Raw genomic sequence first — 27296 nt, 5'->3', positions numbered from 1 at the left:
AACGTCACGAATTACCAAAAAATCAATCTATTACTAATCGAAGTAATTCACCTTTCAACTTCTTATAGTGATCATATACTGTTTTTTATGATTTCCTTTTACGTTACATCTGTGTATTTTTGAATATTTTATAAACGTTTATTTTTTATATTTAATAAAGTTGCATTTTACATAATCAGTATAATATCATATTTTATATGATTTATACACAATAAATTTGTTTATAGTATAAATATAATATAAGTAGTATAAATGAAACTAATCCCCAGATATGACACTATAAAATTTTATGCATAATCCGCGGACATGCCGCGACTTGTTTATTATATAAATAAATTTATACATATATAAATTGTATATTAATTTTAAATTTATATGTTACTATACAATATATAATATTAAATTTATATATTAATAAGTAGTCTAAATAAATTTGTATACTTTTTAATTTTAATCAAATTTGAAAAGTGACACACTATTTTTTCTAAAATTTGTTTCAAAATTCTGTTTCAGTACTCACCAGTTTATTAGTGGTCACGGATGAAGCGCCGCAAGATAGACACAAAAACTACGACGAACATCCTAGGGAAGCTTACTTCAATGGCTCGGCTTTCTTAAAGCTGAGTTCCTTCGTGTCGGTGCATCGTCACAGTGGGTTAAGTTTTCGGACCTGCGAGGGTGGTCGACTATTTATGCAGAAGTACAACGATGACTCGATCAGTCTTGAAGTAACTCTGGATGGACTTCTCTTCGTGGCCATCGTCGACCAACAACGTTACAAAGCGAGACTCAACGCTAGGCTGCTGAACAACGCCTGGCATAATGTGAATCTATTTTTTAGACTTGGAAATTTGACTTTAAATGCAGCTGGTCATACACAGGTAATCACTTCCAAAATTAAATGGGATTAGTGTGTCAATTTAAATATAACACAAGGTGTAAATTTTAATGTCCTGTATTGACATAATGACTAAGCGTCTCCATTTCGCAGTAATGATGCCTTAAGCTTATGCAGGATTCTGTAATTTGACGAATACATTAAAGAGTAGCAATAAAGCGAAAAGGTCTTAGTATATTTTGTTGTCTCGCTTACGATTTAGCTTTTCTACAGCTTTAAAAACCGAGATCAAAGCTTTATCAATGTTAAATCGTAAAGGATACAACAAAATGTATTAAGATGTTTTTGTTCGATTTTTGCCCTTCAATATATCTGTAAAATTACAGAATCGTCTGACGTTTAGTTTTGTAATTCTGTTAGTAATAAACATGTAAACATTAATTGTACCATCGTTTAAAATATTATTACGTATATTGTTTTTATATTTTATGTATAGGAAATTTCGGTTAAGTGATACAATATTCCTTAAATAACAAATATGAAATCATAATGACCTGAACAAGTAATCAATGCTTAAGAACAGTAAGAAAAATGCATAGAAATGAGTTATTCAGTAATACAATTGCCAATGTCTGTAGTGAAAATGATAAATTCACAAAAATATGAAATAACTTCCTTATATTTTTTTAACTTTGATAGCAAAATATTGAACTTATTAGGCAAACAGTTTTGTCGGCATATCAATGTCTCTTCCAAGAAAATATATCAGTTATTATGAATTGAATGTAGCTTAAAATTTTGTATTAGCTTACGTAAATTGGACTGCAGTAGGTTCATTGATTCAACAGCTTTCAAAGTCATTTAATGAAATAAAAGCTATACTACTTAACAAGCTTAAACTTTAATCATATATGTAACTCTTAATGCAAGGAAAATGGATTCTCATTTAAGAAGTTAAAAATGATTTTAATAATTTTAACATGTACAACTGACAAAAAATAATTGAATCTTATGAGACCCCTTTCGAATTATGTAAGTCACGTTCTTCTAAGCCACGTTCCACTAAAGTCATTATATAGGTATGTACGAAGTTACCAAAGTGAGTTCAAGTATGCGCCCTATTCTCTATATGAACATAAATCACCATTATATATTGGGAAACTGTTAAGATATAGCTTAATGTTAACGTATAATGAATGCAGTTTCGTGAAATATGTAAATTGTATTTTCATGTAAAAATATGCGCCTTAAATACTGTTAGTAAAAGTCATTGAATTTTATGTAAGCTGAATTCTTATGAAAAAAGCATTAGGGATTAAAATTAACTTTCAACTATCAAATAGCATCTAAATTAATCCAAACAATGCGCAAGATTTAAAATTAAATGGCAATCAAAAATAGTAAGAATGATTATTCGAACATAATAATATATAAAACTTGTCAGTAACAGTATTCTTTAAAGCCATCCTTCGATAATGATGAGTATTTGATTTAACGTTTTTGCCATTTTTTAAAAAGTTGTTCGAAGTCTTTCAGTGAAAGCTTGTCGAACTCTTCCGCCGTATTCGCCTTTCATTAAATTGTCTCCCTAATAGCTTCGTTCTGGTTCGAAGAAATAGGATAAAATTAAAAGTAACAAGATATGAGGAAAGGAAAGGATTAGGTACCATGAGAAATTGTTTCTCAACAAAAAGTTGTTGAATTAAAACACGTTATCGTCTTTAAGTAGATAACCATTTATTGACAAGCTTGAGATCGTTTTCTCTTGACTTTTTTCATAGAATTTGCATACCTGATTTCATGGAAAACTCTTGTCACTTACCATCGATACGAAGTACACGTCAATGTACTTTAAAATTATAGCGTGTCATATGTATATTGCAGTAAATTATTGTCCTATTATTCTGTAAACTACTTATACCTCGACTCTAAGTTAATCTCGATCGTACTTTTTCCTAGGTAATCGCTAATGCAACGTACAATGCTGCTATCCTTACTCTTCCCGACTACAACAAAAATGGCTCCCTCATTGTTGGCGAAGGATTCAGGGGATGTATCCTTCAAGGTCCTGGTATTCTTTTTAATAATACTATCAATAATGGAGCAATCTTTGGTCCCTGTCCCACGGATAACAAAGGATGTAAGGATTTCAACATTCTTCTAGATAAATTTACTATCGTAATAGCATTTAAGGAATGGAATTTCTATTAAAAATTATCAAGCATTAGCGAAATTGAATCAGTAAAATAGAATTTTACCCTCGTTAAATTTGAATCAGTGAAATAGAATTTTACTATTGGTAGAATTTTATAGACATAAATTTTTCAACAATAATATATTCTTCTTAATAATTAATGCTAATTAATTTTTGAAATTGAAGCTTAAGGCTTAAAACTAAAACTTCATACATAAAATTTCACATGTAAACGAATTATTGTGCAATGGAATTATATAAGAACAATTTTTTAATACAAATTTCATTTTCTTGTATTATATATTTCAAATAACATTTGGTTTCGATTTCTCATTATACAATTTGGAATGTAATTGATGAAAGCGTAGGTATGTGAACAATAATTTTATATCGTGATAGTTGATTATGAAACTATAATTTACGTGCTAAATATAGTAACAGAAAGATTAACTAAAAGATGAAGCACGCGTTGAATAAGTGCCTTCCTCGATACTGTCAGCTAAAAGCGAAATTTCTAAACTAATATGATTACCTTGGAAGTTTGATACATTAAAGCCGCTAGTGAACCGTAGAATTTGATTTATTGCACACTTTCAGAGTGAAGATCACGCACATTTCAGTCCATTCCTGTGTAGACTCGTAATCGCACGTGTGATCGTATGTATCACCTATATGGGGTGTCAAATCATTCCACGTAAAAGATTTCAGCAGGTCACTCTAAACAAAAAATGTCACGTACACTATGGATCTATTTCATATTACTATTCAGTTAGGTTATTTTTTATTTTCCCTTTCTAATTTATGAGTCTAATTCATGAGTTTTCACTTAAATATGTGATATTAAAAGACAGTGCAACAAATTTTTGTCATTATATTCGAAACATCGTACCTTTATCACTTTAAGTACCGCCATTAAATATAATAGTATCAGATATGGTAATATTATTTATGCAACTATGAGTAACAACAGTTTGCAAAAATATGTAGTTAACACATTAACACACTTAACATAATTTTTTACGAGAACGAGTTAATAATTATTCAAACTGACAAAGCTTTAAAAAAATTTATAAAATTTCAAGATTATTCTTTTTCTATTTCCTTGCAATTCAATGCACTTAGTGCATTATCACGTAAGTAGTTTTTCGATTGACAGGTGAACCAAGCACATAAATATGTACACATTAATTTCTTCAAATGCTAATAGGTAATTGAAAAAGCCTTTTTTAAAGCTATTACAAAATGGTGAAATTCCACTACTATTTAAAACACATCTGTATCTCATCAATCAAACCATGAATCATTTTACAATTTTTCTTACAATCGACCTCGCTCTACACCCCATATGTAAACACAGATGCACATAAACATACACAGCACTAACAGCACTATCCTAGAATACATCAAGCTTATCAATATAAAGTAAAAAATCTGTTATAAAAGTAATTAATAATCATGCATTCAAAGATCAATTTCAAACTTTCTTTTATTTGCCACTGCATATGTATACAGTGTTTCTTCGATATAGGCTCACTGTTCTCAGCTAAGTTTATAGCGTCAGATATTTTATGAAGATCAACTTATACTCGTGGTAATCCACTTTATCTTATGCTTCAAATAACTTCATACTATTACGAACTTTAATATATCAGATAAAAATCAAGAATATCAAAATTGTATTTGGAACTTCGTTTCAGAGTTACTAATTGTTGCAAAAATGTCTAAAATTCGCGTAAAATGTGTCTGACTTGGGACATATATCACTGTCGATAGATATTATATAAGTAGTCATTACGTCCCGAGTCAGACACATTTCACGAGTACTTTAAACGTTTCTTGGACAATATTAATAACACTATTTTAACATTTAGAATCACCGTTTCAAATTTTTGAAACCTGTTGAACACCCTGTATATATAACGCCATATATAACACCAATTACCATAGATGGGATAACTCGTACGCAGCATTCGTGTAACCTGCATACTGACGTAATTGACGTTAAGCAAATTATAATTTATATCGTATAAAACGAAAGCTGCAGGTAGTTACTGAAATTAAATTGAGCATAAGAGAACATTTAAAAAATTAAGCACAAATTTGTTTGTGAAGAGCACAGTCTTAACAAAATACTGGATTAGTATTTTACTGTTGAAATGTAGTGTAAATGAATAAAATTTTATTTGAGAAAGTTTCATCAAAATACACATACATGCGTACGAAACACTACTTAACAATTGAATTAAATACTGAAAATACATAGGCCGTGGTTATAAACAAATATTTACTTTGTTGTATTTTTCTATTTTTCTATTTCATAAGACAAAAATCAATTATTAATGCACAATCTTTTTAAAAAATACGCATAACATTATACGCGCAAGCTTTGTATAATTATTGTACATATCAACCAAGATCTGTAGATATTACTACTCAATGTCTCCATGGGGTTGAAATACCCAAACCTTATTATAATATTAATTGAACTGTCTAAAATCTGATTAAACTTTTACCTCATTAACGAAATGAAATAAATTCATAGTACATTTACATGACATCTTTCGTACAAAACGACTTGAAATGGTATTCCCATTTGGGGGGGTCTTGGATAATTCTTCGTATACGTTTATTCACGATTCAAGAAAACGCAGTGAGATTATAATGAAATCATATTTTATATCTGTTTGCTTGGCAACCACCCGAAATGATATTTTCTGATTTTTATGAAACTTGGCAAGTTTGTAGAGAAGCCGAAAATATTTGATGCGTATTTTCTGAGAGTACAAAAGGACTACATAAAAATCGTCTCCAAAATTGGCGTGGAAAGTATCTATATTTAATTCAATACCTCGGAAGCTATTACTACAGAAAAAAGATTTTAATGTTATTTACGTATTACGTATTCTTGAACGTATTTACCCGTGTGAAGACTTATTACAAAAATATCTACTTGTATATGAATACTGTAGATCAAGACACAGAATACGGATACTTCAACAATATTTTAAATTCTGTAAATACAAAAATACATTAATTTTTTAACATATCTTTTAAAGAAATAAACCTTTTTGAAAATTGTTTGCACAGATGGATTCGTCATTTAAAAATATGTAAACAATTTTTCTGAACCTAATACTTTTCGAGATATTGGACAAAATGTTTTTCACCTTCAACTTTAGGGGTGAGTTTTACCCCTTTAACGTCGATAACAACCGTTGAAAAATATGCATCGAATATTTTATTTTTATTTGTTATTCCACACACTTGTCAATTTTCATTTTTAAATTAAAACTGGAAATTATCACTTCGTGTAGTTCCCTTGATCATCTAAAAATTATTGCACTTTTTTGCAATACATTCTTCACAATGGCTGCCACGGCTCAAAAATAATATTACTTTTAATCTATGAGTGTGATAGCGTTCATGTTGAAATAAAGGAAAAAAAGATTTGAAAAATAGTACAGTAAAGGAAGAACATCGATTTTATCATGAAAGCTTCAACTATCTTAAGAAATTAAAAAGAATACTACAAATATTGATACAATTCTAGTGTCTTTTATACGTATGTACGTAAGTTAAGTTCGAAAGAGATGGGTTAATTCATCTTGGTGAACTCGTGGCAGCCAATTCGAAAAAGATGGTTTTGAAAACTTGCGATTAGCACTAGAACTACTGGAAAAAATAAATGACATATGTATTTTTAAAAACGTTATGTTTTTCCTCTGTTAACAGCGAGTACAACTAAAGAAATGTGTAACTGATTCTTGTCCCTGTAAATTCTAACATCCTGTAATTTTGACACTCCAATCAAAATAAATATATTTTAGTTTCAATAGTTCTAGTGTTAAAGTTTCGTTCTGTACAATTTGATTTCAATTTTGCAACGCAATCCCAATTTCACCATGCTAATGTTTAAAACGTTGTATAATATTTCTAAATACATATATAGTGATATTATTGAATGATTCATAAGGCTTAGAGTCTTGTTTGATACTTACAATAAATTATTATCCATAGAGGAGATTGTTAATTATAGTTTAGAACAAAATGGTAAAATGTTGCAACAGAAAGGATTGCTAACTTAGTCTAAGAAAATTCTTTTTCAGAATTTACTAGTTAAATTAAGCAGATAGTCTATACTAGTACCAAAGTTGCATACAAGACAAGTCAAGTCTAACTAAACACAGAGCTTTGTTAAAATCATCTTGAACCCCTTACACAATTATATTGTATCATACACAAATGTTTATTATTCACCAGCATATTGTAATTTTTGATTAACACATGATGAAACAAAGTTCATTTACAAATCTTACACTAATGTTATTTTGCGATTTTATTTATGATTTAATGAACTTCTCATAGGTGGTGAATTTGAGAACACTGGCGAAATTGAGGTCACCTACTTTTTTAAAAAATACATACGATTATGTTTGACGTCTCTAGAAATGTGACACTTTCTTGAAATCGTGATTTTATCATTTCGACAAATTCTGGCGTAGCACTTTAAGTGTGAATTTGGAAAATACTTCTGTAAAGAGTGAAATAGAAGTGTCAGTTTCTTGATCCCCTACAAATGGAAATACCATCTTGAACGCGGAATAAAAGTTTCGCGTATAACTTAGGATGGGACACCTTGTATAAGTAGCAGATTGCATGCCAGATTTTTCTGCAAATATTTCAGGTGGTACCAATGGACTCGGAGGTGGTGTAGGAGCAAGTGCGATTACCACCATGGATTTCTGCCATCACGAGCCATGCATGATGCATGGTAAATGCGTGTCACGGCAGGATCGTTACGAATGCCACTGTTACGCCCGATATTCCGGCAACAACTGTCAAATTGACAATGGTAGACCTCGATGTCGAATATACGGGGTTCTGGCGCAAATTCGAGAATAGAAATAGGTCCACAGCATTGTAGAAATGCATATTACAAACAGAAAGAAAGAATTAAATATACTTTAATATTAGTATAAATGAAAATATTTTATATATAAATATATACAACATAAAATATCTATGTTAGTGTAGATTACTTTTAGTTCTTCGTTGATTCTAATTTCTAATTATTTTATTTCTTATTTTCTTAATTTTCTTTATATTTAATTTTTCATATCGTAATTGTAATAGCGTAGGAGGTTTGAAAATATAACAGAGACGTCTTAAAAACTTCTTAAAGACATTCAGTACAGTAATAAAAATGTTTAAGAAATGTCTTTGATATGTTCGAAGTTATAAATCAGTATAAAACGTCTTAAAAGGAATTCATAAGACGTTTTAAAGATGTCCAAATTACGTTTATAAGACGTTCAGACAAAAAATAGACGTTTTTAAGACGTCTGAACGCGTACGTCTTTAAGACGTCTAAGGTAATACATATTGTACTTCTTACAAACATCAAAAAGTAATTTAATTTGACATAAAATTTCAATCAGTTGTCTCTGAAAAAATGGAAAAAGTTAGAAACAAAGTGATCACTAGACTACGGATTTTTATATATTATAGAAATTAAAAAATTTTAATAGAAATAATAAAAAATTTATAGAAATTTTATACATACAAAAAAGTTACAGTATTCAAAATCTGAAAAGTAATATACGAATTATGGTAGTTATAAGAGGAAGTAAATTTTTATTTTGGTTCCTTTTCATTAACTGTGTTCATGAAAATATGAAATTGCATAGAAACCTTATGTAAAGATTAGCACTTACGAATTTACTAGTATTGTTTAAATTTTGAATCTCCCTATATAAAATTTAAATAATTTTTTCCTCGAAATTATTGGAGATGCGACGAGATAAAAATGGAAAAGGCTCAGAGGGATATTAAAATTTAAACAAAGCTTTTAAATGCTAATCTTTCGATAAACGTGTTATCATTTTATCTCTATTCAGTTCTGTGTTTCTATTTTCAGCAGGCAACTGATGGAAGTTATATCGAACTAAATTACTTTTTCAGATTCGTACGAAGTAACATCTGTGTACAAACCTTTTACAACTTCTATGCTATTAAAATCGTAATATGAAAAATTAAATATAGTACACGTGTGTTATTTTTTTGTTTAGGAGTGTAACTTTACATATATTTATGAAAATGAAATGATAAACATTAAGTAAGCGACAACTGAGTATTTAGCTATGGATCTTTTTCTAATCTTCGAAGATGGTTGTTGCATGATATTTATATTTTGCTGTTTAGAGTCTAGTCTAAAGTCCACTAATGCAAATGCTTCAAATCATCATTGAATATAATCACTTTACTCTTCAGTTAAAAATAAATGTTGCATGGATAATTGATCTAACTGATTTTCTGAATATTCATCGAGATTAATTTCATGCATAACATTCCACATAAGCGTACATATAATCAATCGTACCAACTATTTCATTCAAATATTGTGGACTAAATACCTGGGTAATGGGATTTTATTTCCTTTATGCCAATATTTGATTTATCTATTACCAAATTGTTGCCATTCCTGTTATCTTTTTTTAATTCTTTGGGATTCAAATATCCCCATCTAAAGGCACGAATATACAAGCACCGTTTTCCTTATCATTTTTTGGGATGATTATAATGTATCCAGAATTTTCAACTTTGCGATATAGGTACATTTATTTGTACTTGTCTAATATATATTTTAGAATTTCTTATAGCTAATAATATTATATAATAATTGATAAATTTAAGTGTCATGAATAGTATCTTATTAGAATCTAAAAGAAATAATACTCACAATAAAATTGTTAATCTGTATAAGAGTAGCTATATACATATACTGAAATCAACTAAGGAGGCCTAAATTTTTGATTTCCCTTTAACTACTACAACTACTATATCTGTCAAAATGACGAGCACAACTATACTTCACATACATCTTACTTTTACAAAATCATTCTTTTACTTTTTTTAAAGTATGTCATTTTGACATGCGATTAAAAATAAATATTTTCGAACTAAGTTCTTACACTAATTTTAATAGAAATATAGAGCAGTCGAATTGAAATTGTTAATTATTTTAGATCATCTTTTTCACACGATTCTGGCGATAATTATATACATAAATGCTTAATAATGAATACTTAAATATTTCAATTATTGTAGAATATTAGTAATCCACAACTTTCTAGAATACACGAACTTCTAATATACGTATAGATAAATATGTTTACAAGGTTTGTAATTTTTCAACAAAATTTTTGTAATCGAGCCTCTGTATGGGAATATTTTTTCTTGAACATTTGCTTAATACACATCGGAGAAATTTTATACATAATCTTGTTCATTGACCACATTCGCCGAACGTTTATAAGCGTTTAACGCATAAGCTGTGCTCATCGTCTCACCATGTACAATTAATGTATACGGAGTAATTTACAGAAGTTGAACAAGTTACTTTTTTTTCCTGATTAATATTCATAGAAAATATTACAGGAGAAAGATAATTGTTTCAAGGATGCCTATACTTTTATTAACACAAGGTTACGATACATGTGCATTTTGCAATTGCATTATCTTCTTTTAACGAAAACACATTATTTGCAGAGATTAAATTTATGCCCTATTTTATGTAAAAAAATATTAAGTTAATAAGATCGAAAAATGATTAGTTCAGAAGACATTTTTAAGATATGTCTTTATTGAAGAAGATGCTCAAAAAACACGTAATGATAACATCGTAAATACTTCTTATATCGCTGATTCATCATAATTTATTTTCATAATAAAAGCAGATATGTATTTGGAAACATTTTATCATTCAGTAGCGTTGAATCAAATACGTAGAATGTATTAAAAAAGCATTTCAAGAAGCATGAGTATCTTCTGTAATAAAGATATTTTTTTAAATATTTCACGTAGTAATAATTTTTTGAGTTTGTTACCTTAACACTAGTGAGACAGAATGACTATGTTCTTATTTAAGAGAATAGTGTAACTGTAAAATGCACATGCATCACTGCACTTATGAGAAGAATATGGTTGCAAAAATGCAGTTCTCCTTGAACCATTCATTTTTCTTCTGTAACATTTTCTTCTAACTTTAATCAGACAAAAAATATAACTTGCTCCATTTGTGTGAATCACCCTGTATATCTATCCATCGCGCTCGAAGGATTAGACAATTTTGACAACGCTATCATGTCCCATATATCCATTTTTACATCTCACTTTTATCAACTGACTACAGGTTTCGGAGTTTGGGATCACTGGCTTTTTATTCTTTCGCACAAAACTATCAGTCATTTCAGCAGCTTGCTCTTACTAATTTTACTAAAAGTTATATTACCAAACAATTTATACCGTTATGTAACAAATTTATCAGGCCCAGTGTGCGTGAACAATCCCTGTCGAAATGGCGGCACGTGCAACGAAGACCCAAGAGGAGAGTTCAGCTGTTCCTGCAAACCTGGATTTACCGGAACCACCTGCGAATCGCAACTCGGTGTGCGACTTTGCGAACAAAGTCCGTGCAAAAATGACGGTGTCTGTCTGGCGCTGACTGACAGCGAATATAAGTGCGAGTGCTTACCTGGATGGACGGGGAAAAACTGTGAAACCAACTTCAACGAGTGCTCCTCGAATCCTTGCAGGCATGGAGGAGTCTGCATCGATGGTATCAACAATTATACCTGCATATGCGATAGAACAGGGTACGTTTACGAATTTTGTATAGTATTTCACATCTTATCTCTAAACATTTAGCGTTTCCTTTTTTAAATAACACTTACCTGTAAACACAATGCATGTAAGTAATTGTGTAATATTCAGTACCATAACAAAACCCCAAACAAATAGTTCATTAAGAGAACTCAACATTTTTTATTCTTGATGTTAGGAGAAATTTTGTTGTCAATAGGATGTTATCACGAAGAGCTAAAAAATTGATAGAGTAAAAGTTTCTGTGACTTCATGTCCCTTTGAACTATGGTACCCTTACCTCTCTGTCGCCCTTCCTCCTTGATAAAATTTTTTAAAAATTGAACAGCATCGATATCTTTCATACAGAGGCTACCATACCAAATTTCATAAAATTCCAGTAACTTAATCCAGAAATATAAAGCGAAATAGAGACCTACACATACTTTTACACTAAGGAGACCTTAAAACAATAAGAAACTCGAAACATTAAGGAGCAGGGTAGCAAAATTTAACTGATAACAATCCTTTCCCTCTGTTATATTATAACAATTGTAAAAGTAAAAGTAGCTTTACTTATTGTTAGTAAATCTTGTTCTGACAATAAATTCATAATTAACAATTGTTTCCTGTTGCAGATACGAAGGTGCAAATTGTGAAATTGATATCGACGAGTGCCAAGCAAACCCCTGTCTAAACAATGGTATCTGCTACGACACTTATGGTGGTTACATTTGCCACTGTCCAAATGGTTTCGAAGGTCAAAACTGTGAACTAAACTTAAACGAGTGTTTGTCGAATCCCTGTATGCATGGCAGTGATTGCGTGGACGATGTGGGCTCTTATCACTGCAACTGTGCACCTGGTTACGCTGGAAGACACTGTGAACGCAGAAGTTTATGCGAGAACGCAGCATGTCCACCAAATAGCATTTGCGTTGAAGACGCTCACGGTCCACAATGCGTCTGCAATCCTGGATTTATGGGCAATCCTCCAAACTGTACTATCAATTACTGCGCCAGTAATCCATGCACTAATGGCGGGACGTGTACCAGTAACAAGGACGGCTATAACTGTACTTGTCCTCTTGAATGGAAAGGTAAGCGAGAATCTATGTGTATTGTTCGAAAAGTGACCAAGGCTTGTACAATTGTAAAAAGTTTCAAATCCCAATCTGAAATTTGTTGGAGTTCTATTTAATAAAAAACCTATAGGGAACATTTATGATCTATCTGATGACTAAACACTATTCATTGTAAAATTCATTTATGTTAGAGAGAAAGATGTATCTAATTTAACAAGTCCCTTTGCCGCTGTAACTAACTCCTCTTAGTTACTGTTCTTCTTGTGCTCTCTTGGTGCGTGATATTGTGTTCTTAAGTGTTTTGTGTTGTCTGACGTGTTGTGGCACGTGTGGTCTGTCAGGTCCGACGTGTCTGTCGCCCGCCTCGGATTGGTGTTCTGCCTGTTACAACGGAGGTACTTGCCTCGAGAACCGTTTCGGTATCAGCATGTGTCAATGCCCGAGATTTTGGACGGGACCCCAATGCAAGGAACCAATTACCTGTCGCGATCTACCTTGCAAACAAGCTTCCGCTTGTCACGACTATGTGAGTGAGACCATTGCACATGGCTTTGCATGCACAACCAGTCGATTAATCAACCGTGTCCCATCGAATGTATCTCTATGTGGCCTCTTGCTTTGTTTGTTACGTCTTGCTCCGTTCAGCCCGGCGGCTATTATTGCACCTGTGAGCCAGGATGGACAGGCCTTGAGTGCTCCATCGACGTGGACGAGTGTTCCAGTGATCCTTGTCGCAACGGCGGCATCTGCATCGATCAACTCAATAGCTACTACTGTCAATGTCTTCCGGGATACACTGGTAATCACCCGACTCGCGAATCTTCTACTTCTAATTGCACTAAATTTGTCTCACCGAACTCTACGCTACCTTCGTTTTGCTCCATAATCTGTCACGCGTATGTGCCTGATGCTAACACATTGTTGACTTGTTTCGCTACCCATCAATACGAATTTAGGGTACTACTTTTTAGGAAATTTCATTACTTCATTATTAATGATAAGTATGAAGTAAGAATGTCGTCTACTTATCCATAACAGTACAGCAACACCTCATGAATCATACCAAACTTTATCCTAATTCAATGTAATACAACAACAGAATCGTTGCGACAAAATTGACCAATGTCAGTGAATAATGAATTATACGAATGTAATTCACGGTACACATAAATGCTATTGGCTTGTGTACTGTCATGTTAATCAATCGGATGGATTTTACCTCTATACTATCGTACGCATTGAATATCTCCTATTTGGGTATAGGATCAGCGTTGATGCTGTGCTGCTGTGGTATCGCTGTGCTGTTATAGGTACATGGACGACTGGCTTTAATCTCTGAAGTCTGAAATCCATGCACAGTGCCAACTTATATACTTCACCTGTTGGCCAGTGCTCGTACGTGCTAGGGACTCATACACTGTACAGAGCTCAGGAGTTGGTCCCTGAGGTGTTACAAAGCAAGAGAGATTCATCACTTGCTCTTCCTGTTCACAGAATGCTGCAGACACCGCTTAGTACATATAACCAATTCGGCCAATAATAAAAGAATCCTGTTTTTATGATTGTGTTCGAGTAGGTTAGCTTATTACATTACCATCAATTAGACCCCACATTCTTTCTAAGTGTCAACCTCTGAGCTCTGCACAAGACTCACTATTATAGAATTGGTGAGTTGAAGAACAGTACAAGTCCAAAAACCATATTTTGAGATATCCCAAGTGTAGTTCTGTCCTTTTTGGGTATCTGGACCCCAGAGCCAGAATATATTAAGTCCACTTGCTTTCTATGTGACTTAATATACTTTGGCCTTAAGATTCCGAGATATAGTTTTGAGAGTATTTGAAAATGGATAATTTTGGACTTCAACTATTCTTCGATTCACCAAGTCCATTACATTTTTATTTTACTACTTTCAATTGTGCCTGAGGGATTAAATAACACACGAACCAAGTGGTTGATAGCTTCTTATTTAAATAAGACAAATACGTAAAGTGTACAAACATTCTGTTTAACTAATGCTCACACCCTGTGCTAAAAGCTTACTTTAATACCACTAGGGAAAAACTGTCAGATCAACGTGGACGAATGTTTGTCACAACCTTGCCAGAATGGTGGCACATGCATTGACCAGATTAATGGATACACATGCAACTGCACGAGTGATTACATGGATGAAAATTGTGAGCATGAGTACAATGTCTGCGCAATGAACCCATGTCAAAATAATGGGAACTGCACTGTGCCACCAGGATTGCGACACGAATTTATATGCAAGTGTCCACGGGGTTTTGAGGGCAAAGCTTGCGATATCAATGTGGACGACTGCGTTGATATTATATGCCCCGATGGTAAAGTTTGCGTCGATGGTATTGATGGATTTGAATGTAAATGTCGTGAGGGTTATAGAGACCCTAATTGCACTCTTATCATTGATCATTGCGCGACAAAACCTTGCAACAACGGCACGTGTATCGATCTTGGAGAACCGGGTTTTGAGTGCAAGTGCAAGGATGGTTTTCAAGGTAAATTATTGACTAAAACTAATTCATAAATCACTGTCATTCACAAATGTGGATATAAATGTTGTTTGGGCAAGTATAGAAAACTTTGACACATTATGTAAAAGGTGAACATAAAAGATATTCTTATTATTTATGTGTCAAATCATTCCATGAATAACGTCAATTGGAATTTTTTGAGAAAGAGATTCAAACACAGTTTGGAATCTGAAATGTAGTTTTCAAAAGTAATGCTCAACACATTATTAATTCAATACACCTGTATTAGTTATTTTCGCAGATAAAATCATCTTTAGAAGCCACGGATTGAAGAAATTAAATTTACATGTTAATCATTCTTTGATATAATTATCCATATATGTGCATTTCAGCACTCTGCATTATTTATTTTAAATATTTCCATACGTAGTGATCTAAAAAGTTAAAATTTAAGAACCCCAATAACCATAAGCATAAATCACCCATTTTGCAATGCTTTTACATTTTGAATATTTATTTTAGTCAATCTGAATTTTAACTTGCTATTAATGTTACTTCATCCCATCTCATTTTCTTCTAAGTTCTTCTGTTAATATCAAGTTTATGATATTTGTTATAGTAACAGTAAAACATTAAACTACTGTATCTATGTAGGTGCAGAGAACGAAGTCTGTGTTCATATAAAGCTTTGCACTTAATATCCTAAACAGTTTACCAAAGTTTTTTACACTCTCTCTGAAAATCTCTATTTGGAAACTTACAAATATGTTCTACGTGGAACTTTATAACACTAATTATCTATATTACTCAAATTTTCAGGCCAGTTTTGCGACGAAGATGTGGATGAATGCGAGATAATGGGCAGCTCTTTGTGTAATAACGGAATTTGCGTGAACAATAACGGTGGCTACAATTGCTTCTGTAGACCAGGATTTTCTGGTGACCATTGCGACATCAACATCGATGAGTGTTTATGTGGTCCTTGCAAAAATAACGCCTCGTGTATCGATGGTATTAACACCTTCGAGTGCCAGTGCCCACCTGGTTACTCTGGCAAAACCTGCGACGTGGATGTAAACGAATGCGAAAGTAATCCTTGCCTAAACGGTGCAACTTGTCTCGATGAAATCGCAAGTTACACGTGTGTATGCTCATCCGGTTTCCGTGGATTAAATTGCGAAATAAATATCGACGACTGCGAACCATTACCGTGTTTAAACCACGGTCGATGCATCGATGGTATTAACAACTACACGTGTGACTGTCGAGACACTGGCTTTGAAGGTGCACGCTGTGAAAAGAACATCGACGATTGTCACTCGGAACCTTGTGTAAATGGTGCACTCTGTATAGATGATATTAAAAATTATAAATGCCAATGTTACGCAGGATACACTGGTAAAAACTGTGAGGTCGATATTAACGAGTGCGAAAGCTCACCTTGTCAGTACAATGGTACTTGCTTAGAAAGATCGAATAAAGAATTGTATAAAAGCGATGTGTTAACGTTACCTTCGATCTTCAATCAAGATTTTAGCTATGCAAACGCCAGCGGGTAAGAATTGTAGAATATAAATTGAATCGATGAGTTGAAGAACAGTATGAATCCAGTATAAACTAGATATTTGATTCCAACGTATGGTTTTGTGCATGTCTCTGGTTCCCAAAGCCAGAGAGTATTAGGGAATACAATCGTACTTTAGGTGGATTGATTTTAACGACAATCTGTTTTGTGTGGGCAGATTTTGCTGATATAGTTTTTGATCTTTTTGGGTTGACCCAAAATCTTGTATCATAACTCGAGTATCGAAATCGAGACCCAAGTTTTTTCTTCTATCTCAGTTACTTTTTTTTACATATACCTAGGAAAACCTAAAAAATAACAAAATTGTGGAAAAATCTCATTTATGCAGACCTTGACATCATTTTTCAGCCCGATATCAAATTTTCGGAGCGAATGGCACTTATTGCTGTTAATAGCAGACAGGGTACTATAACTTCCAATGGTTAGTTTTTTAAAACTAATTGATCATCTGGGTAACTTTCCTTGTAAGTTCACTTATTTTCTGTGACTTAATACACTTTAGCTCTGGAGTCTAAACATAATGTTGAAATTATTTGAAAATGGCTAATTTAGGATTTAGACTATTCTTCAACTCACCGATTCAACTAAAAGAAGACATCGATAATAAGAATGATATATTTTAATAATACACGATTATTGTAAATTCTTAACTTTTTTAGATATGAATGTCTGTGTGTGCAAGGTGTTACAGGCAAAAACTGTGAAGTAAATATTAACGAATGTGATAGCAATCCTTGTCAAGCTGGAACTTGCGTTGATCGCATCGGCGGCTACACCTGTGAATGCGACGAGGGTTACGAGGGCGACCATTGTCAGCACGATATCGATGAGTGCAAAAGATATACACCATGCAAACACGGTGTATGCACTGATGGCAGGGCTGATTATACATGTACCTGTGATCCAGAGTACGGTGGTAAAAATTGTTCGGTTGAGTTGATCGGTTGCCAGGGAAACGCCTGTCAAAACGGTGGTACCTGTTGGCCATACCTTGTCGACGAAACTATCCACAAATTTAACTGTACCTGTCCAAATGGCTATCATGGGGAAATATGTGACTACGTAAGTTGCTATTACATATATATATCTTTTCCTTTCCTGATACAAATGAAATAGAAACCTTCTAACATTATGACGATAATTTATATTTAATAACACAATGCATTTGATTTAATTGCACTCGTTGTTTCTTGCACAAATTACGTTACACAGGAGAAGGTGCGTAAAGGTGAAAATTGAACGTTCTTAATTGCTTCCACTTATATAATTCTGTACTTGCTTGCAGGTAACGACGATGTCTTTGATCGGCAGTTCATACGTCCTAGTAAATACAACACGTGACGAAGGATACGATATTCAATTTCGTTTTCGAACTACTTTGCCAAATGGGTTGCTCGCTATCGGGAAAGGATCAACATTTTATATTCTTGAACTCGTCAATGGCAAGCTGAATCTACACTCGAGTCTTTTGAATAAATGGGAAGGTGTATTTATTGGCAGCGGTTTAAACGATTCCACTTGGCAAAAGGTGTTTGTCGCGATCAATGCCACGCATTTGGTACTCTCAGCCAACGAAGAACAAACTATTTATCCTATTAGTTTAAACGAGGGCTCTAATTCTAATCACACATCTTTCCCAATGACTTATGTCGGTGGCACTATTAGCTACTTGCGACGATTAACACATGGCCCCTCTTTCTTCGTGGGTTGCACTGAGGATGTCGTTATTAATGGAGAATGGGTATGTTGTATTTTAATTCACAAAAAGTATACGATGAAAATATTACTATGTTCCGCTGATAAGAAGAGCTCTGGGTTCAATGATCTGCATTGCTGCCATGACCTTTCTCAGCGGAGCACTATACGTGTTACAGTATACTTCTTTTATAGAAACATTAAATTAGAAAAACTGTGTGTTTAGGTATACTCTGGCACCTCTTCAAAAACTGTGTACATGGAAGACGTTGAACCAGGTTGCCCTCGCGAGGCTCAATGTTCACCAAATCCTTGTAAGAACGATGGACATTGCACTGACAGGTGGCGTGACTTTTCTTGTAAATGCGAACGACCATATCTTGGCCATACCTGCCAATATAATATGACAGCAGCTACCTTTGGATATGAAAATATCACGAACGGATATGTAACTGTGAAAGTTTCCGACATGGCCAGAAGAGCAGTTAGATCAATAGTTGATATTTCTATGTTTATTCGTACTAGACAAGATAGAGGTGATATATTTTACTTAGGATCAGAACCTGGTTCGCAAACTGATTTCAAGCCTCAGGAAAAAACTTACATAGCTGCTCAGTTAGAAGGAGGTGAATTGCTTGTTAGAATTCAGTTTAACGGTACTGAAGCATATACAGTTGGCGGTGTAAAACTAAATGATGGAAACAATCACTTGATACAAGTGATTAGAAACGTGACATTGGTCCAAGTAAAGATTAATGGTACCGAATATTTCCGAAAAACTATTAGTGCTTCTGGTCAATTGAACGTAACCGTCTTATATCTGGGAGGTTTACCACAAGCATCTAGGTATATACGACAAGTTGACAATCGTCAAATAGAAGTACCCCAAGCTCCGCAAGTTAATTTCAAAGGAATTATTCAAGATGTTCAAATATCGAATGGAATTGATACTATGGTCGTCGAATTTTTTCCTCTGAAGGTAATAATATATTACAATAAATATAATATGTCAGTCTCTTACTCCTACTGACGTAAAATATAAATCTGAAGGGAGTTTTATATTATACAAGTAGAAATACTGTCCAAATATAACATAAGAATTTAATGGATCCTCCGTGGGTCCATTTTGTGCGCAGTAAATTTTCACTTTTAAATACCTTTGAAAAGAAGTTTTACTTTTCCTAATTAATCCTACAAACATTTGACTCAACTAGCGATGGTACATTAAAATAGAAACTTCAATAAGTATTAGAGAATTTTTTTAGATTTTTTGAAAGTTTAGAACAGTAAAAAAAACAGTCGCGAACAAAATGGACCCAGTGTAGTCACGCACGATGCGAAAATCAAGTGTGCCCACTAAGGGTTAAAAAAATATCCAGGTGTAATTATATCATGTATAACATACTGAATTGAATATTGTTTGCATTTCTACAATCTACTGAGTATTAACAGTATATCTTTTGTATGTTATGTACAGGCAAATGACATTCCCACCCCAATACAATTCGGCAACGTAACTTTTGATTATGACAAAGTTCTTAAAGGTGTCGTATCCGATAATGTTTGCGTGAGTAATCCATGTAACCATAATGGAACTTGCCACATCACGTGGAACGACTTTTGGTGTCAATGTCCTCGGGGATATACTGGAAAGACATGTCAAGAAATGGAATTCTGCCAACTGCAAGATTGTCCAAGTGGATCGAAGTGTCAAAATCTCGATGATGGCTACGAATGTATAGCTAATGCTACGTTCAATGGTGTAACTACTTCCTTCACCTATATTTATAATCAGGTAGAAGAGAAGAATGTAACTGATTCAACAATCGACACCATTCAAATCACGTATCGATCGAATACTGGTGGCACTTTAATGCACATCGCACCTCGCGTGGGAGACCAATATTTCACTGTTTCTGTTTACAAAGACCAGATTACAGTATCTTGGCGCTTGGATATGCAAAATCAAGGAACACTAGCTTTTGGTAAAACCGAAAGTGACGGAGATTGGACATCCATTATATTAAGACTAAATAATAATTCCATGGAATGCGAATACGCAAATCCTAATGACGAGAATACGTCAGAAGTTAGCCCAAATTTCAGTTTCTCTCTGTGGTATGATCTACTGGTTACTGGTACGGTCACTTTAGGCGGACTTGGTACTACTTTCTCTGACAGACATAGCTATGTTACTGTTAATTCTGATAAACAAATACTGGAAAATAGAAACGGCATTCAAGACAACTCAGTAGACTTTCCTGAACGTACATTGACCACGGCTTTACCACCTCATAATATGATGTCAGGTAATTTTTGCAATCGTCTTTTAATGTTTGTAATCGTAGAAACTATATTAAAAATATAAATGCATATATAATTAAATAAATAAAAAAATAAAAAAGTCATAGTAAATATAAATTAGCAAATTGTACACTTATAGAATGTCACAATTAGAAACTTTTTGTTTCCTTTTATAATTTAAATTTTAAATGATATTCATTCAATTTAATAAAAAGGTATATTACACTTTACAGGAGAAGCTTTTAAAGGGTGCATGGGTGAAGTACGAATTGGTAGCATGTTGTTACATTACTTCACATACGAGGAAGTTTATCAAAATGCTAATTTTACACCTCTAGAATATTTAGCATTACAAGAAAATAATTCAACATATCACGAGAGTATTGGCTGTCAACTTTGCTTTGATGCAAACTGTAAAAATGGTGGTCACTGTCTTGATAAAGCAAATAGTTACGTTTGTGAATGCCCTGCTGGCTACACAGAGGACGATTGCTCGTTTAACATCGATGAATGCATTGATAATAAATGCGAAAATAAAGCAACGTGTGTAGATGGGATTGCTAATTACACGTGTATGTGTAGCAGTGGATGGCAAGGATGGCTGTAAGTTTTTAAATGAAAAATTATTCTTTTGCATAAGTTCTATTTATTGTTTCTGTTAATAATATTAATTAAAAGTTTGATCTCCATTGTTGTCTCTAAATTATTACAATCAAATTCATATTATCATCACTTATGAATCTTATTCTTGTGTTAGGTGTGACAGTGATATAAATGAGTGTGTAACACTCAGTCCTTGCCAACATGACGGAGTATGTGTAAATCTTCCCGGTTATTTCCGTTGTGAATGTCCAGACCAATTTACTGGCGAACTATGTCAGAAAATTAATTTAATCACTTGCGAAAATCAACCTTGTAAAAATGGTGGTATTTGCACTGACATTGCAAATCCGCAAACTGGCGATAATTTCACTTGTACATGTATGACTGGTTATGAAGGTCCAACTTGTAACGTTCCTTATTGTATTGGGCGAAAGTGTCAAAACGGTGGCAGATGCGATTTCTTATATCAGGTATATATTAAAGTCAATTTTTACATTACTGAAGTATTAGGTCATCCCATAAGTAATGTCTTCCCCTTTTACATTTTAATTCAAAAAGCTAAGAATCTTCCAAGAAAGAGTCCCAAAAATGATCTGATAGCTAGAAAATGTGGTAGAATATAATATTCGACAGACCTGTTGCTAAAAATAACAGTATGCATTAATTTCTTTACGAATAAAATAATTTTTAGAAGCACCATTTGTGGGATGACCCAATGCATTTTACAACTTTATTTAAATTTTTATTTGTAAACATTGGTATGCTTTTCTATTGCATTTAAGAGCAAATGTAAGATGTATATTTAATAATAGATTATTTTGAATTCTAGACACCTCGGTGCACTTGTCCACCTGGTTACTCCGGACTTTATTGCGAAATTAATATTGACGACTGTGCGCCAGATGCTGAAGGAAACGTACCATGTAAAAACGATGGTATATGCTACGATGGTGTAAACAATTTCACGTGTGACTGCAGTGATACAGGATACACGGGACCCGATTGTTCTCTCGATATAGATGAATGTCAAGATCCAACCACCAGCTGTGGTCACGGTCGATGTGAGAACTTAGCAGGGACTTATCAATGTACTTGTGAACCGGGTTATTGCGGATACAATTGCAGCATGGTGGATCCTTGTAAAGAGGTACTGTTTTTCATCGAATTCTTTTCGGTCAGTATGGCTTTAATAAATTTCTTAATCTTCACACATCCGTTTCTGATGACAGGATTACTGCCAAAACGGAGGTATATGCAACTGCGGAGATGATGGTGGATATAAGTGTCAATGTACACCAGAATACACTGGACAAAATTGTACAGAGGTACGTACTAATATGACGTACAGTTGGTCTAAAAATATAGCGTGGTCAGAAAATTAATCGAATGGTAAAATTTGGAACACTAGGACAAGTCGATGTTCGTTAAAAGCCTATCCCGAATATCAGGCTATAAACATAAGCCTATCTCGACTATCTACGAAAAAGAATACGTTTCATTCCTTCTTATGAATAGTAACATGAATCGGTTTTGCCTCGAGAAGTAATTCATTTCATCGTTTTGTCACAAAAAAGATTATATTTAGACATTTGATGACACACAGTATGTTTTTTCTCGTAGCAAATCATACAAATGTGCTTCTCTCTGTGAAGAAAAACGGAATGTGATATTTTGAATTACATCGAAGGCAAATGGTTTTTTTCGTAAGACAAGTGAAACGTGTTCCTTTTCTTAATACACGTTGGAAAGGAGTGATAGGAATATTGGAAGATGAGGACTTCAGCCTCTTGCAGAACTACGATCAGTTATTATCTGTTTATAAGGCACTTTCATTCAATGCCTCAATTTACCACGCTACATTTCTAGGCAAACTGTGAAAATGAAAATCATTGATTATCGATTTATTTATAATGTATTTCCTAATTTAGACGGTGAACTTTTTGGGGAGTCAAGCACTCGATATAGCTGTAATCGTTGGTCCTATAGTTGGGTGCCTCTTCCTCATCGCAGTTGGCTCATTAGTTGCATTGTTTATGATGGCTAGAAAGAAACGCGCAACACGGGGAACATACAGTCCGAGCGCTCAAGAATTTAGCAATCCACGAGTAGAGATGGACAACGTGATGAAGCCACCACCAGAAGAGAGATTGATTTGAAAATCTTTTGTAACGAGGGGACATGGTATGGATGTTCCATGTCGACGAATCCTAGTCTTTTGAAAGTATGCATCGTTGCTGCAGTATTTGTCGATTGGAAAAAACGAAATCGAAAATATCAACCTCTCGACAGAGCTGTCTTTAAACGACGAATAAGAAAATACGAGGTTTCATCGCGTTTTCTAGTCCATGCTACCTTATCGTCACGTTATCAGATTGACCTAAAGAATTAAGTGAACAATCTGAGATATGATAACGGATCGAGAAAAATTTGAAAGTAACATTAAAAATGAAATTCGTCGGAACTAGAATAATTACAATTTGACTGTAAAATTTTTGCTAATCAAATCGATCATGAAGATCTATTCAAAATTTAACGCCAAAACGAATATACGTATTACGAAGTTTTCACATCAGTTATGTAACTGGTTTGAAAGAATTATGCAACTACAAAGTGTACTTAAAACTTCTATAAGTGTCCTTAACATAAAAACGAATACTCGAAAGAAACACCTAAGTAACGAGACCCGTCCATTGTAGTGCCTAATTTACCCAACTTAAGGAGATTTTATTTATAAAAACTGTTAAAAAGTGAAAAAGAAACATCGGAAGTGCGCATTTCAGGAACGCGTCACACTCGAGCGCGTACAGGTATTAAGATCTCTCAAGCATAATGGTATTCATAACATTTAATCTGCTAGTTAGGTGCCAGAAGGCTGCAGCAGATATCGTCACGAAATAGTATAGTTATGTTACGAATTATTGTGAAGGTTTTTGAAACTAAAAATGTCGTAAGAGATATCTTTTGCGGCATACACAGTACTTATGGTCGGTGCGTTTCTACGTTTCGCAATATCGTCGCGTTTGTTAATTTTGTACATAAATTAGGTTGTAAGTTGAAGGAATTATTAACGATTTTACCAATAGCATTTTATACGAATATAGTATTTAATAACAAATATTATTTGGTATGTAATTATTTACTACCACGACCAAAGTAGCGAGAATTTTTCTCGTCTATTAATATAAATGATATAGCCGTTAATAAAGAGTCATCTTCTTTCGATAGGGTTTAGCTCGTTGATGACTACAGTAAAACATTATAATCCTTTATAGAAACAAAAGATCTGTGGTATTACCTTTTTTTAATACAACTACTTTAGCGTACTATTTTTTTGATCGATAGCATCTAAATTAGTATCGAATTGTAATATTGTAGAAACAAGATTGTTATTTAAAGTAGACATCTTGGTAGTGTCACATAATACCAAGTATGTTAAAATATTTAATAAACGTAACGTATCCAACATGTATTATTCAAAAGCAAATGCAAAATTTGTGTAAATGGTTTTTATTTGAAAATCTAAGAACAATAATATCCCGATAATGAGCTGTAAACAATAATCCTTGTTCAATATGTGTATTGTAGAATAAATATCATTGTTTTCTTCAAGACTGAAACTTTGGGTACTAAGAAAATATAAATATGTGTGCATGCAATTTACATGTGAGTACTTATTTTGTGACAAAATATGACAAAATGCAATATATATGCATAAGTAATTATAATTTCAACAATTAAATGTACAAAAACAATAAAAGTTAAAATACTTAAATACTACACGTTTCTTTCGTACCCTTAAAATTATAAATAATAGTTCTAAATTCATTTTATACTAATAATTATGCAACAAAAACTATACAGTAAAGATATATTAAAATTTGTTTAAAACAGACTAGAAGTATAAAATAATTTGTACATTCGCGTAATTTTACTAAAATATCTTTTTCATCTAACTTTGTATAATTATTATCTTTAAGCAGTTTTCTTGCCATTTATTTTACTTAATTTATCACGTGATATTTTATCGAAGAATAAAAGTCCAGCAGCACGTTCCACACTTTCTGGTGGGACCTATCATAACGTTCATGTTTATATTAATTATTGCAACTCCTAATATATTACAAGTAACAACTTACCAGAAAATTTGTCAGAGGTACATTGTCATCTATACGAGTATTTGGCATCACAAATGCTTCCATTTCTAACTTTGAATCGTGTGTTTCGCCAACAACTATTTTATAAAAATGAGTAGGTACCGCTACATGATTTACACCAATAACTTCATAACGCACATATTTCTTTCCATCAACCTCTTTTCTGTAATTATAATATATTTAAATTTCTTGCATAATTGACAAACAAGAGCATGTATAAAATTAGATCTTGTACTTACCTAGGCAAATATAGGGGACCTGTACAAACATACACGTCCTTATAAATTTTAGTTAAACTTCTGACATATTTTTCTAATCTGTTCCAAGAATCCCTATTAAAACCACTACCCACTTGTGGTGCCATATTCGATAAGTAGAAAGTTTGTTCTATGTGACGTTGATCAATTTTATGATTTCCTGCTGCTGCTAAGTGACCACGATCATATCCACTACCTTTATAGTCACTGTTTTCTGACCTAATTTCCAATAAATTTATTAACACCAGTTTAATAATACACATATTTGATGATTACAAATACATACCTAAAAAAGGGATGTATACTTGGATCAGGTTTGAATTCACACTTACTACGTGAAATCTCCTTATTGGGTTGTAATCTTTCTTTTGTTAAATGTTCAAACACCCAATGGGCTACTCTATTTCTCCTGTCATAAGAAAGTACAAAATCTTCAAATGATCTGACGTGATCTAACCCAGGGAAACCGTACTTCATAATCTATCAACACATAGATAACTATTTTTCAATTATATTATGAATAATACTAAATGATATATGATAATTTATGATAAATTTTATTAAAACTGTTTAACAATCATACTATAATATTGAGGTTGAATGTTTACATAACATTTAGGTTATTTTAAAAAACATTAACTTACTTCAGATACTCTTGTAGCTGTTGATGATGACTTTATGCCCATATTTGCCTCACTTTCCGCGGGAACAAATGCGGTGGCTGCAGAAACTGTGCCAAATAGAGGCAAACCAGGCATATTTTTTATATTTACATTAGAAAAAATACTCGCTCCATTGTTTCTCTTTTCTGCATTCAATTGTTGTTTTTCCGAATATTTACCGAGATACCATCCACCTAAACCTACGGTGGATAAGGTACTCACTTTCAAAATAATATTCGTTAACGTTTTCATTCTTCAATCAGTAATAATTCACTTAACGAAAACTAACGATTATCATAACCTCAATTGCCTTTTCATTGACTTATACAACGTGACATCGCGTTGTGAACGTTGTGTTTATATCATGTCCATGGAGTAACACGATATATGTATATAACATGTATATTTAAAGGGATATTGTGTAATACGATAACTTTATTACGTTTGTAATACGATGAAATGATTTGTAAGAACAGCTGAACTTCATTTTGAGACATTCAAAATTATTGTATAATTATTGTATTCGACATGTAGAATTCAAAAGTATTATTTAGGAATTCTACGGTTAAAACATGATGTGTATGTAAAACTTAATGCTTTTGACGTACTTATTTGACACATTACTTTTTGTTTTTAGCAGATCTAACGCTAACTAGGTATAAACAGGTATAAACAAATGCACGTGGGTTTCGACCAGTTTCGACTGATGGCCGTTTAGGTCTGGATTAGGTCAAATTCAATTGATCAAAATCATATTGATCAATGAAATGTTGCATTTATAT

General features: G+C 33.1%; 2 protein-coding genes across 2 annotated transcripts in view; one reads left to right on the top strand and one right to left on the bottom strand.

The window, feature by feature from the left end:
* The window catches only part of Crb (cell polarity complex component crumbs), a 66090-nt gene extending 40872 nt beyond the window's left edge, over positions 1–25218 (top strand). The window contains exons 2-19 of the mRNA XM_076376291.1: positions 514–881; positions 2798–2978; positions 7717–7884; positions 11359–11686; positions 12311–12771; positions 13098–13282; positions 13402–13555; positions 14814–15278; positions 16074–16809; positions 17499–17901; positions 18125–18580; positions 18761–19513; positions 20012–20843; positions 21072–21441; positions 21596–21911; positions 22271–22588; positions 22671–22766; positions 23370–25218. Coding sequence (XP_076232406.1) covers positions 514–881; positions 2798–2978; positions 7717–7884; positions 11359–11686; positions 12311–12771; positions 13098–13282; positions 13402–13555; positions 14814–15278; positions 16074–16809; positions 17499–17901; positions 18125–18580; positions 18761–19513; positions 20012–20843; positions 21072–21441; positions 21596–21911; positions 22271–22588; positions 22671–22766; positions 23370–23597 — 6818 coding nt within the window. The 3' untranslated portion in view covers positions 23598–25218. The remainder of the gene's footprint in view (positions 1–513; positions 882–2797; positions 2979–7716; positions 7885–11358; positions 11687–12310; positions 12772–13097; positions 13283–13401; positions 13556–14813; positions 15279–16073; positions 16810–17498; positions 17902–18124; positions 18581–18760; positions 19514–20011; positions 20844–21071; positions 21442–21595; positions 21912–22270; positions 22589–22670; positions 22767–23369) is intronic.
* Positions 25219–25234: 16 nt separating this feature from the next.
* Endog (endonuclease G, mitochondrial) lies at positions 25235–26852 on the bottom strand. Its single transcript, XM_076376295.1, has 5 exons — positions 26497–26852; positions 26139–26332; positions 25835–26071; positions 25578–25758; positions 25235–25512 (listed from the first exon to the last, which is right to left on the bottom strand). The coding sequence occupies exons 1-5, from the start codon at positions 26764–26766 to the stop codon at positions 25414–25416; spliced, it is 981 nt and encodes a 326-aa protein (XP_076232410.1). The 5' UTR covers positions 26767–26852; the 3' UTR covers positions 25235–25413.
* Positions 26853–27296: the final 444 nt, after the last annotated feature.

The sequence above is a fragment of the Calliopsis andreniformis genome, chromosome 4 (genome assembly GCF_051401765.1).
Source record: "Calliopsis andreniformis isolate RMS-2024a chromosome 4, iyCalAndr_principal, whole genome shotgun sequence".
Taxonomy (NCBI): domain Eukaryota; kingdom Metazoa; phylum Arthropoda; class Insecta; order Hymenoptera; family Andrenidae; genus Calliopsis; species Calliopsis andreniformis.
Note: the sequence above shows the minus strand (reverse complement) of the source record. Positions and strands in the feature narration are given on the sequence as shown.